We start from the raw sequence: 14352 nt of genomic DNA on the forward strand, positions 1-14352 counted from the left end.
AAAAAAAAAAAAAAACCAAACAAACAAACAAAAAAAAAAGAATAAAGCTAAGAAATATAAATAATATATGCTTTGTGGATTTATAATAATGAGTAGTAATACTAAAAGAGCTTACCTAAACCTAACATATATACCTAATCTAGTTCATCTATTCAAATAAAGAAATAAAATTACATATTTTATAGATTGAAACTTAAACTATAAAATTTACTGTACTAACTATGTAGATTATGTGGTCTATTTGATCATCCTCATGTGTTTTTTATGCCACTTACATAGGTATAACTTTAAGAACTACCAGTATATTCTGGCTCTGCTGTTTGCCATCGAGGAGATCAATGGGAACCCCAATCTTTTACCCAACATATCTCTTGGATTTGATTTCTACAATGTCAGATTCACTGAGAAGTACACTCTTGATAATGCTTTTATTTGGCTCACAGCTCTTGGGCAGAGAATGTATTTACCTAATTACAATTGTAAAGAGAGAAATTTCACTGCTGCACTCACAGGAACATCATGGAAAACATCTGCCCAAATTGGGACATTGCTTCAACTCTTTAAATTTCCACAGGTAAGAAAATTTGCATTGTGAGAACTCAGAGTCAGTTCTCTTTCTTCATATTATAGGTATATTAAAACTAAAAGAGTGATCGACCAATTACCCAAAAATCAAAGCAATACACAAACATATGAAGTTCATTCCAGATTTCTCTTGGTTGTAAGAAAAGGTTAGTACAATAGTTGAAGCCAGGTAAGTCCTTAAATCTTATAGACCTAACAAATATTTCTATATGTAGTAAATGCAATGTCCCTTTAAAATGTTCTTCTGTTATCATCTATTGCATCAGGAATGTAATTTTGTTTGATGTTAATATTCTTCCTCTTCTTTCCAATTTACCTCAGATTACCTTTGGACCTTATGATCCTCTCTTGGATGACCATGATCAGTATTCTTCTCTCTACCAGATGGCCCCCAAGGATGGCTATCTTTCACTTGCCATTGTTTCTTTGATGGTTCATTTTAGGTGGTTGTGGGTTGGACTCATACTTCCAGATGACCACAAAGGAAATAAACTACTATCAGATTTTAGGGAGGAGATGGAGAAAAAAGGAATCTGCATAGCTTTTGTAAAAATGATCCCAGACACATGGATCATATATTTTGACAAATTCTGGGAAAATATGAATGGGACAAATGTAATAATTATTTATGGTGACACTGATTCTCTAGAAAGTGTGATGAGAAATATTGAACAAAGGCTATTGACATGGAATGTCTGGGTAATGAACACTGAACCTCATGTTATTGACAGAGCTGATTATTTCATGTTAGACTCATTCCATGGAAGCCTAATTTTTAATCACAAGTATAGAGAGAATTTTGAGTTTATTAAATTTATTCAAACAGTTAATCCTACTAAATACCCAGAAGACATTTATCTTCCTAAGTTGTGGTATCTCTTCTTCAAGTGCTCATATTCTGACATTAATTGTCATATTTTGGACAACTGTCAAACCAATGCTTCTTTGGATGTATTACCTAGTCACATACTTGATGTGGCCATGAATGAAGGGAGCACAAGTATTTACAATGGTGTGTATGTAGTGGCACACAGCCTCCATGAAATGAGACTTCAGCAACTTCAAATGCAATCTTTTGAAAATGGCAAAGAGATGGTGTTTTTTCCATGGCAGGTAATAATCTTCCTACTGAATTTTATTGTTAGCATTCTGACATATGAGATTTGCAACACTTATTTAGTTATTGTAAGTTTAAATGATCACCACAATCACCATATTGTTTATGTTTCTAACCTTACCTAAATGTCAATTTAATTTCAAGTGTATGATAATGTGAAATGGTGTTCATGATACTTGGTGCAAATATGCTTAGTCAAAATCAAGATCTTTTCCTCAATATCTACCTGTACAGCCTTCTTACTGCAATAGTGGCAATTAATAAACTCATTGCTTCACACATTTGCTACAAGAGGAGTTAAAACAGGGACACTTAAGTGAAACAATGATGTTTGGTTTATACAGACATGATGCATTTTAACTAATTTCTAGACATCACTGGCCTCATATTTGATGCTGCTGCTCTGAGTATATTCTAAAAGCAAATGAGACTTATAGGTTTCAAAACATTGACCTTTTTGGAGATCAGTAGTCATTGATTGCTTCCTTGAACTTATTTCAATGTTTTCACTTGAAGATCAATAATAGATCAGAAGAATAATGATATTCTGAACACTCAGGTTCTCATTATTCATCATTAATGGAATCTTCATTAATCCTCATGTTCACAACAGAAATTAAGAACAAGACACATTCCAAAACCCACATTCTATTCTGCCCTTGGGTACAATGTAATATAAAATTGTGTTTCTCTTTCAGCTGAACACTTTCCTGAAGGAGATTGAAGTGAGAGACAAAAGGAGTTTGGATTGGAGACAGACAATAGATGCAGAATATGACATTCTTAACCTTTGGAATTTACCAAAGGGTCTTGGATTAAAAGTGAAAATAGGCTCTTTTTCTGCAAATGCTCCCCAGGGTCAACAGTTGTCTTTATCTGAACAAATGATACAATGGCCAGAAATATTTTCAGAGGTGAGTTAGGTATTACCTAAATGCTTTGTGCTTATGTTACTAACACAATTGTGTTTTCTGATAAAATGATGCTTGATTCAAGTTCCATTACTCTTTGAATTTTAGTATAAAATGTTGTAAAGTAATTCTAGTATACTGGCTTTTGATTTTCCTTCATTCAGATCAATGGATGTATATAGTGTTCCATTATTCCCCCATTGATAACTCATATGAGGATTTGGTTTCCACCATTTGTCAAAAAGTTGGAAAGGGACATGTGGTAAGAGCAAATTTTCATCTCCAAATGACTCATGTGTTGATGTACTGAAGAAAAATTTCTCATTTTGGATAAATATCATAAACAATATCCAATTTATTTTTTGTTGTATATTTAAAAAACATGACTAAAAATGACTACATTTTGATTTATGGTTCTAGAAGTGACAGAGTCTACCATAGATAGAAACAGGACAACAAGTCATCATGCTGGAGAGAGGCATAGGAAAAAGAAGAAAAATGTTTCTATCCACTCATATTAACACTAAATAAAATTAGAAACCTGGAATTGAAGAAATTTTATAATGTTTCCATTTCCAACCACTGTGCCATAATTTTATGTCTGAAATTTTATTTAATTTCAAGTCTGAATCCCCTAAAGTTTCAATAACTTCCCATATAATGTCACCAAAACAGTAATAAGCACTCACATGCTTTAGCCTATATGGAATATTTTTCTTTCAAAATATCATATAATGACTAAAATGACTCCATTAGTATCCCTTAATTGTCCTATGATTCTCAATATCTACTACCTTCTCCAATATTTAATAATAACTTGAAAGAACTTACCAAACAATTTAAGAGTGCAGGGCATTATATTTGAAAATGCATCATTTTTCAAATGTAAGAGGGTGCTGATGATATAATATCCTCTGAATGCTGGAAGCAATGAATACTGCAGCTCTCTTCTATCTTCCCTACAGTTGTGACATTTGTACAATAAATTGTGACATTTAAATTTTCACTGAACTTTTTCAACTTGCCTAAATTTATCTTTATTTTCTTCCTACACATATAGGTTCATTTATTGTCATGATAATTAAATCTTCTCAAATTGACAGTCAGTATTCACAATAATGGTAGACGTTGAGATGCTCAACATGGGCATGTGTCAAAAAGTACAAAGATAGTGTTAGGCTAGATGGACCCCATGGATTCCTATATCATGTTCCTAATAAGTAATGTTTCATAAACTTGTTATTAATTCATTAAGATTACAATTTTTCAAGACTTTTAAATTATTAATTTAATTTTTTACACCCAATATTTTATCCCACCCCACAATCTATCTTGTACCTCATCTCCACTCATCTTTCTCCATGTGGGTGTCAACAACCCCCACCCTACCTGACCTCTAAACTCCTGAGGCCTCCAATCCCTTGTGGTTTCCTTGCATTATCTAGGAATGAACACAGACCCAGCAGTCCTCTGTTGTATGTGTGTTGGTGGCCTCATTATGAGCTGGTGTTTGCTGCTTGTTTTGTGATCCAGTGTTTCAGAGATTTAGGGGTGGGTGGTTCAAGATTAATTGAGACTCCTGGTCCTCCTTCAAGATCTTCTTCCTCCTCAGCTTTTTTCAGCCTTCCCTAATTCAACAATAGGGGTCACTTGTTCTGTCCATTGGTTCGATGCAAATATCTGAATCTGATTGTTTTAGGTGCTTCTTGGGTCTTTTTCAAAGGGTAGTCATGATAGGTACACTTTTATGAGCGCTCCATAGCCTCAGTAATAGTGTCAGGCCTTGCGACCTCCCCTTGAGCAGGATCCCACTTTGGGCCTGTCACTTGAACTTCTTTTCTTCAGGCTCCTTCCCATTTACACCCCTGAATTCTTTTAGACAGGAACAGTTATGTGTCAGAGTTGTGACTGTGGAATGGAAACCCCATCCCTCACTTGATATCCTGTCTTCCTGCTAAAAGTAGGCTCTATTAGTTACCTCTCTCTATTGTCAGACATTTTATCTAAGGTCCCTCTCTTTGAATCCTGACAGTCTCTCATCTCCCAGGTCTCTGGTGCACTATGAAGGTTCCCCCAACCTCCTATTTTTGGAGGTTGCCTGTTTCCATTCTTTCTGCTGACCCTCAGGGCTTCAGTCTTTTTCCCTCATCCAATACCAGGTCAGGTTCCCCTCTCCCCCTACTTTCCACCTACCCCATCATAGTCTACTTTCTCTACCAGGTTCCTCCTTTCTTCACCACTTGTCATAGCTTTCCTCTCTCTCCCAAATGAGACTGAGGAATCCTCACTGAGCACTTCAGCTTCTTGACCTTTTTGAGTACTGTGGACTGTACTTTTTAACACTATGATAATTCTCAGACCAAAATTTCAATACATTTGCCATCTGAGGGGCATATTCTTTTATTTCTTTTTATTTTGAATTTATTTTTTAAAAATTTTAATGGTTATTTTATTTATTTACATTTCTAATGTCGTTCCCCTTCCTGGATTCTCCTCTGCAAACACCCTATCCCAACCCCTTCCCTGGACTTCTATGAGGGTGCACCTCCCACACAACCCTACTTCTGCCTCATCACCCTAGCGAGCATTCCTCTACAACCAAGAGTCCAAGGACCAAGGGTCCCCTCTTCGGTTGATGCCAGATATGGCCATCCTCTGCTACATATGCTGCTGGAGACATAGATCCTTCCATGTATATTCTTTGCTTGGTGGTTTGACCCTGAGAGCTCTGGGGTTTCTAGTTCATTGATAATGTTGTTCTTCCTATGGGATTGCAAACCCCTTCAGTTCCTCCAGTACAGGGTTTCTCTGTATAGTTCTAGCTGTCCTGAAACTTGCTCTACAGACCAGGCTGGCCTAAAACTCAGATGTCCACCTGCCTCTGCCTCCAAAGTGCTGGGATTAAAGGCATGTACCACAAGTGCCCTGTTCTTCCTTCAGTTCTTAACTCTTCCATTGGAGTCCCTGTGCTCAGTCAGATGGTTGGCTGCAAGCATCTTCATCTGTATTGGTAAGAAACTGGCATTAGCTCTCAAGAGGCAGCTGTATCTAGATACTACTTGGCATAAGCAATACTATCTGTGTTTGATGACTGTATATGGGATGGATCCCCAGGTGAGGCAGTCTCTGGATAGACTTTCCTTCATTCTCTGCTCCATTCTTTGTCCCCATATTTTCTTTAGATAGGAGCATTTCTGGGTTTTTAGTTTTGACATCAGTTGGTGCCCCCATAGGTCAACTGGGGACTTTGACTGACCAAGGATTTGTACTCTACAGGCTGCCTCTCCACTTTGTGGGATATATCAGCTAATGTCATCCCAGATGGATCATGGGAGTCTCTTGCTTACCTGGCATCTGGGACTTCCTAGTTGCTACCCCAATTCCCCATCCTTTATTACTACAATTAATATTTTATATAAGTCTAGCTATTAATAACAATATTTGCCTTTTAGTGTATGACTTTCAAAAAGTCTGTTTTTATGATTTTTTTCATAAAACCTTAAAAATTAGATAACATCCGTTTCATTCTCCTTAGATTCCTCAGTCTGTGTGCAGTGAGAGTTGTGGGCCTGGATTCCAGAAAGTAACCCTGGAGGGCAAGGCCAACTGCTGCTACAAATGTACTCCTTGTGCAGACAATGAGATTTCTAATGAGACAGGTAAATTCAGATTTTATGGAAAACTTCCTATTTCTCCATTGGATTCCACAATATTTTAGCAAATAAAAATATCTGAGCATATGTCAGATATAATTTTTTCTTTCTTTGTTAATGGAATTTAAATGTCTATTTATCACCATTTCCTTGAAATAGCTCAACACAGCCATTACAAATCATTCTTGATTTATATTTTTAATCTAGTACCAATATTTGTATTGGAAGATACAATATATGCCTCTGTACTTTTCAATGTTTTTCATTTCATAGTGCCATTTAATGTGTATTAATTATCAGAGATAGTTTTTCAAAATGTATTTTAATGATTTTTAAGAACCATATAAGGCTCATATCTGTTGCATCTACATAGAGATTATTAATAGCTCATTTTTAGTTGTCTGATAATTTCATACAATGTGGTTTTATGTTTGTTTGTTTTGTTTTCTTTATTTTTTTATTTTTTGGAAAATATGTTTTCATCACATTCTCTACTCACAATCCTCCCCGCTTTATTTACCCCTTCCCTAAATCTCAAAATTTGAAATTAAATTATCTAATACAATTCATGATACTCATATATACTTGTGTGTGTGCATGTCACTTAAAGGTTGTTAAGCAACCAGGTTCTGTACACTGAAAAAGAAACCTGATTATCCTCCCAGTAGCTATCCATTCCTAGTATCTCATTTTCTAGAAAGGGATGTGTCTTCATGACTACCATATATATATATATATACACATATATATGTATATATATGTGTGTGTCCATGTGTATCTGGGTTAATCCAGTATTCATCTAACACATTTTCTCATGTGTTATGAATTTTTCAGAACATCTTCTCTCTGTTCAGCAAACAGTACTATTTTGTCATCTTCTGTACAATGAAGATCTTGGTAACTTTCTGGCTTCTCTTGGATTAGAGTTTTTCAGAACTTTTAATTTTGTTACTGGACCCATTAGGAAAGATTAGGTGTTGTGGACTTTTAAGAGGAGCTATACAGCTAGACACTGGCTTTAGGTGTTAAAAGTCCATGTGATATCTGACCTTTATCTTTCTCTTTCTCTCTCTCTCTTTCCTGCTATTGTCTGCAAATCAGCATATAAGTATTTAACTCGTATTCCAGTGTCATCTATGCTTGACTGCTTTTATGCTTCCTGCTATTATGGAAAAGAACAAATATTCTAAATCTATAACCCCAGCCACATTTAGTGAATTAATTTATTTATTTACAATCCAGTCATGGTTCTTCTTCTGTGGCCACCCTCCTACAGTTCCTTATCTTATTCCTTCAGCCCTATCTTGGTCTTACTGCTTTTTAAAATTCTTAAACTCTGTGAACTACATACTAGGTTTTCTGTGCTTTTTGGCTAATATCAACTTATTAGTGAGTACAAATGATGTATGTCCATTTGGGTCTGGGATGCCTCACTCAGGATGCTACTTTTTAGTTTCATCCATTTTCTTTCAAAACTTATGATGCCCTTGATCTTAATAACTGATTAAAATTATATTGTATAAATGTACCACATATTCTGTATCCATTCTTCTGTTATAGGACATTTGAGTTGCTTCCATCTTTTGGCTCTTAAAAATTAGGCCACTCTGAACATAGAAAAGCACGTGTCCCTGCAATATGTTGGGCATTTTTTGGGTGTATACCCAAGATTTGTATAGCTGTATCTTCAGGTAGGTCTATTCCAATTTTTTTGAAAAAATGCCAGAGTGATTTCAAGAATAGTTTTACCAGTTTATAATCTAAAAAGCAAGAGTGGGGAGTCCCACTTGCTCCACATCCTTGCTAACATGTGCTCTCACCTGAGTTTTTGATTTGGACCATTTGAATTGGTGTAAGGTGGAATCTCAGGGTTCTTTTGATTTTCATTTCACTGATCAATAAGGACTTTAGTTTTTAAGTGCTTTTTATCCATTAGAAATTCCTCTGTTGTGAATTCTCTGCTTTATGCTGAGTTCCTTGATCTACTTGGAGTTGAGTTTTCTGCAAGGTGATAAATATGGATCTATTTTTATATTTCTAAATACAGACTGTTAATTAGACCAGCACCATTCATTGAATATGCTCTCTCTCTCTCTCTCTCTCTCTCTCTCTCTCTCTCTTTGTATGTTTTTCACTTCTTTGTCAAATATAAAGTATCCATATGTATGTGGACTTGCTTCTGGGTTTTCACTTCTTTTCCATTGATTGACTTGTCTACATATGTATCAATATAATATTTTTTTTCTTTTTTTCACTATTGCTTTGTAGTACAGCTTGAGGTCAGGGATTGTAATTCCTCCAGATTTTGCTATGCTGAGCTTTTTGTTTTTCCATATGAAATTAAGAATTTCTCTTTCAATGTTGTGAAGAACTGTGCTGGAATCTTTATGGGGATTGCATTGAATCTGTTGATTACTTTTGGTAGGATGAGCATATTTACTATGTTAATCCTACCAGTCTATGACCATGGAAGATTCTACAATTTCTGAGGTATTCTTCAATTTCTTTCAAGAAAAACTTGAAGTTACTGTCATATAGGTCTTTCCCTATATGTATATTGGGAATAAGAGTTACATCAATATATTTTGAACAATTTCTGCCTATCATGAAGGGTGTTGTTCTTCTAAATTTTTTCTCATCCTGTTTATTCTCTGTGTAGAGGAAGACAACTAATTAGTTTGAGTGAAATTACTTTCCAGCTCCTTTGCTTAAATTGATTATTAGCTGTTGAAGGCTCTGGCAGATTTTTTGAGGTCTCTTATATAAAGAACATATCATTCACATATAATGATACCTAGACTATGTCTTTTCAAATTTGTGTCCATTTGATATACTACTATGGTCTTATTGCTATATCTATAACTTTGACTATTATTTGGAATAGATACTGAGAGAGTGGGCATCCTTGGGTTCTTCCTTAATTTAGTAGGATTGTTTCAACTAACTCTACATTTAATTTGAGTTTGTCTGATTGTTTGCTGCATATTGCTTTTATTAGGTTTAGATGAAGGTCTTGAGTTCCTGATATCTCCAATACTTTTAACATGAAGCAGTGTTGTATATTGTCAAATGCTTTTTTCAGCATTTAATGATACAATTTTAATGAGACAATCAAATGATTTTTTCATTGAGTTTGTTTACATAGTGTATTACATTAATCGATTTTTGAATTTTGAGCCATCTCTGTGTCCTCAAAGTTCTTCAAGAGAATTACTGCAGCAGATATAACTACACAATAATGTGGCTGGATACAAAATTAGCTCAAAGAAATAAGTATTCTCCTATACATAAGCAATAAATGGTCTGAGAAGGATGTTAGAGAAACAATACCATTCACATTAAACACAAATAATACCAAGTTTATATAGCTCTAAACAAGTAAGTGAAAAATCTGTATGACATAAAATTCAGGTCTCTGAAGTGAGAAATTGAGAAAGATATCAATATATGAAAATATCTCCCTTGCTTGTAAATCATTAGAATTAACATAGTGCAAATGGCCATCTAACCAAAGGAATGTTGTGATTCAATACAATCGCCATCAAAATTCTAAGACAATTCTTCACAAATTTTGAAACAAAAATAATCAATTTCATATGGAGGCTTCTGATTCTTATGAAGTGTCCACACTATCTTCTTTTAATACTAACTTACAATAATAATACAATTTACTCTCAAATTTTCACCCAAGTGAAATCCTTACACACACACATAGACACATGCACACATGAATATACAAATGAACTTTTTTCTTGAATATTTTCTTTCTTTACATGTCAAATTATATCTACTTTCCCTGCTATCCCTCTGGATTAAAAAAAAAAAGAAAAGAAAAAAAAAAAAAACATCTTCCTGCCGACCGCTGCTCACTAACCCACCCTCTCCTCCTTCCTGGCCCTGGAATGCCCATACACTGGGGCATAGAACCTTCACAGGACCAAGGGCCTCTCCTTTCATTGATGCCTGATTAGGCAATCTTCTGATATATATATGCTGGAGCCATTATTCCCACCATGTGTACTCTTTAGTTGGTTCTTTAGTTCCTGTGACCTGTGAGGGTACTACTTTGAATTTTTTAATATATCCTGTGAATATGGAAAAAGAGTCATTCAGACACTGAGAATAAGTCTGTCCAGTGTCTGTTAATTAATTATGTTGTACAACAGTATACATTCAAAGAAATGCTATGTGTACTGGCTAGTTTTGTGTGTCAACTTGACACAATCTGGAGTTATCACAGAAGTGAGCTTCAGTTGGGGAAGTGCCTCCATGAGATCCAGCTGTGGGGCATTTTCTTAATTGCCCCTTGTGGGTGGTGCCATCCCTGGGCTGGAGGTCTTGGGCTCTATAAGAGAGCAGGCTGAACAAGCCAGGAGAAGCAAGCCAGTAAGGAACATCCCTCCATGGCCTCTGCATTAGCTCCTGCTTCCTGACCTGCATGAGTTCCAGTCCTGACTTCCTTTGGTGATGAACAGCCATGTGGAAGTAAGCCAAATAAACCCTTTCCTCCCCAACTTGGTCATGATGTTGTGCAGGAATAGAAACCCTGACTAAGACAAGTCTAAACTGACCATCTGTGGCCATTGCTGTGAGCAATGAGGGTACTAGTTAGAACTTTTTAATATATCCTGTGAATACGGAAAAAGAGTCATTCAGACACTGAGAATAAGTCTGTCCAATGTCTGTTAATTAATTATGTTGTACAACAGTATACATTCAAAGAAATGCTATGCATTGCAAATTTGAAAATATTGCTGATAGAAAACTGAACAGTAAGTAAATATTTTCTTTTACACATTAACATGTCAATTCAATGTTATTAATGAAATAAATTTGACATGTTGGTTATCAATTAGTTTTAAGAAATAGAGAAATATTATGTAATTCACTGTCTTAGGGATTTACTTTTGTGAACAAACCCCATGAAAAAGGTACCACATATAAGCACAACAGTTAATTGTGGCTGGCTCATCAGTTCAGGGGTCCAGTAAATTATCATCAAGGTAAGAGAATGGCATCATCTAGTCAGGCAAGACACAGAGGAGCTGAGAATTCTACATCTTCTTCTGAAGGCTGCTAGTGAAATGCTGATTTCTTGACACATAAGATAAGGGTCTTAAAGCCCATGCCAACAATGGCACATTTCCTATAAAAAGACACACCTACAAATAGTGCCACTTCAAGGGCCAAGCATATTCAAACAGGGAGTTTCTTCTTCTTCTAATGTCTGGGATCTGCACATGATCTTCTAGGCGCCTCCAAAAGGTTTGCATTATTTCTCCAGCTATGCCCTCTGTAGCACTCTATGCTCTGGTTGATTCCACTCTACTTTTGCTGGTGGTTTTAGTGATCATCACATTCGATTTGCTCTCCAGCACACTGTGGTCTTGCACTACAGCTAGACTTTACCAATAACCTCTCCTAAGTTCTATTCATGGTGCTAAGGCTTAACTTAGCTGCATGACCTCCCTAGTACTGGACCTTCAACTGCAACTGAGGCATTACCTTCACCAATGGCATTTCCTTGCTTATAATTCCAAGACTCAGATACTCTCCACCACCCCTCCATACTTTCAAATCCAGTAACATCTGGGTGACTCTAATACTAAGTCAAGCTACAGATGGAGGTACAACCTTGGCTATCTCTGAAATACAGCATTTTTACTCTCAGAAAACACTTCCCAGAAAATTTCACCTCAGTGATGCTTATCTATTCTTAATTATTTCCAATTTCTTAACTCCACAGCTAACAAGTATCAAAAGTTCTGATAGTCTTGTCTTATTGACTTACAAGCCGGAGCCACATGGCCAATGCTCTTTTTGGTTGCTTACCATGGCTGGAATTTGGCTCCCCCTTACTGTATTACCAGCTTTTGTTTTATAACTCTTTAATTACATAAGTTTGACTGTTTTTGGACAAGCTCTGTAAATTTGCTAAAAATATTTTCTCAAATCTAGATTTCTCATTTTTAATTTAAAAAGGATATGTGAATCAAAAGTACATCTAGGGCCACAGTAAGTTTTTATGTTATAATTTAATATTGTATTTACTTATTTAGCTACTCAAATTTAAATCACAGTCATGAATATCTTTAAGGGATTTACTGGAGGTTGATGAATAGCTGAAAAGATATAAAACAGTTCTTAAAAAGGTAGGGCTTGAAAGGTTACATATTTTCCCACTGAGGCCATTCCTAGTTGTATATAAATGTCTCTACTGAATGTATCCAGCGGCTATTAAAATTTGAAAGGTAGAGTTAGATTGCACAAGGAGTTATGAGTAAAAACTGAGGGAAGGAAAGGTGTGTGATGGTAGTATTTAAAGAAAGATTGCATCAAATCCTATTATATGTGAATATAAATATGGAAAGAAATATGTAAAGAATAAGTTGCAGTTTATAAATCTAGAATTAACTATGCCAGTGTACTAATTACTTTGTCCCTGAGAAAACAAAGTACAGTGACTTCTGTGACAGTTCCTGTAGTTAGAAATATATCAGAATAAAAGCAATCACCTTACACTGGACTCCTGACCTCATGATAACCTATATTTCTGTCCAGATGTAGACCAGTGTGTGAAGTGTCCAGAGAGTCATTATGCAAATACAGAGAAGAACAACTGCTTCCAAAAAACTGTGAGCTTTCTGGCCTATGAAGATGCCTTGGGGATGGCTCTGGCCAGCATAGCTTTGTGCTTATCTGCACTCACTCTCTTTGTTATTGGCATCTTTGTGAAACACAGAGACACTCCTATTGTCAAGGCCAATAATCGAGCCCTGAGTTATATTTTGCTCATCACACTCACCTTCTGTTTCTTATGTTCTTTGAACTTCATTGGCCAGCCCAACACAGCTGCCTGCATCCTTCAGCAGACCACCTTTGCAGTTGCTTTCACTATGGCTCTTGCCACTGTATTGGCCAAAGCTATTACTGTGGTCCTTGCCTTTAAGGTCAGCTTTCCAGGGAGAATGGTAAGGTGGCTAATGATATCAAGGGGTCCAAACTACATCATTCCCATCTGCACCCTGATCCAGCTTCTTCTTTGTGGAATATGGATGGCAACATCTCCACCATTCATTGACCAAGATGCTCAGACTGAATATGGCTACATCATCCTTTTCTGTAACAAGGGCTCAGCTGTTGCCTTCCACTCTGTCCTGGGATACCTCTGTTTCTTGGCACTTGGGAGTTATACCATGGCCTTCTTGTCTAAAAATTTGCCTGATACATTCAGCGAATCAAAATTTCTGTCATTCAGTATGCTGGTATTCTTCTGTGTCTGGGTCACCTTTCTTCCTGTCTACCACAGCACTAAAGGGAAGGTCATGGTGGCTATGGAAGTATTCTCTATCTTGGCTTCCAGCACAGCACTCCTTGCCTTCATATTTGGTCCCAAGTGTTACATTATCTTGTTGAGACCAGAGAAAAATTCATTTAATCATATCAGGAAGAAAGCACACACTAGAGGGAAGAATTTTCCTAAAATATAATTGAAAATATAAATTTAGCTTTTATATTAACAATGTTATAAGAGGGATCATTCATCTATCATTCTAAAATATGTTATAAAGTTATAGTTTGAATGCAATTTAATTAGTTTTTATTCCTTTATCCTGCTATATTAATGTCTTTTTGTATGAAAACCTTTTAATTTCCATGTTTGAAAACTGCATTTGCTCTGGTGATTCAACTCCTCTGATAATAACATCTGATGGTTCCATTCACTGATCATGTTAAATATTTGTGTTTCTACTTGATAGAATTTTTTTTCATTTATAGTTTCATTTTTTTTTAAATTCTGACTATTCTCCCTTGTACCTGAAATAGCAAAACATTTATTTTGGAAAGTCCATTGGAATATAATTTCTTAATGTACATTAATTAACCATAGTAAAAACTCAATTGCCATATAAGTAGTGTTTAAAGTTGTTATATATTAAATTTTCTTTTTTATTAAATATTTTCATCATTTACATTTCAAATTTATATCTCCTTTCTTGGTTCCCCCTACAAAAAAAAATCCCTATTCCTTTCCCCCTTCCCCATTCACTAAACCACCCTCTCCAGCTTCCTGGCCCTGGAACTC

At 35.7% G+C, this 14352-nt stretch overlaps 1 protein-coding gene across 1 annotated transcript in view; it reads left to right on the forward strand.

Annotated features, from left to right (window-relative positions):
- Positions 1 to 13756, forward strand: part of LOC116078195 (vomeronasal type-2 receptor 116-like) — a 24026-nt gene extending 10270 nt beyond the window's left edge. The window contains exons 2-6 of the mRNA XM_031353224.1: positions 280 to 574; positions 907 to 1698; positions 2401 to 2616; positions 6149 to 6272; positions 12828 to 13756. Coding sequence (XP_031209084.1) covers positions 280 to 574; positions 907 to 1698; positions 2401 to 2616; positions 6149 to 6272; positions 12828 to 13756 — 2356 coding nt within the window. The remainder of the gene's footprint in view (positions 1 to 279; positions 575 to 906; positions 1699 to 2400; positions 2617 to 6148; positions 6273 to 12827) is intronic.
- The last annotated feature ends 596 nt before the right edge of the window (positions 13757 to 14352 follow it).

Source organism: Mastomys coucha, unplaced genomic scaffold, assembly GCF_008632895.1.
Source record: "Mastomys coucha isolate ucsf_1 unplaced genomic scaffold, UCSF_Mcou_1 pScaffold5, whole genome shotgun sequence".
Taxonomy (NCBI): Eukaryota; Metazoa; Chordata; class Mammalia; order Rodentia; family Muridae; genus Mastomys; species Mastomys coucha.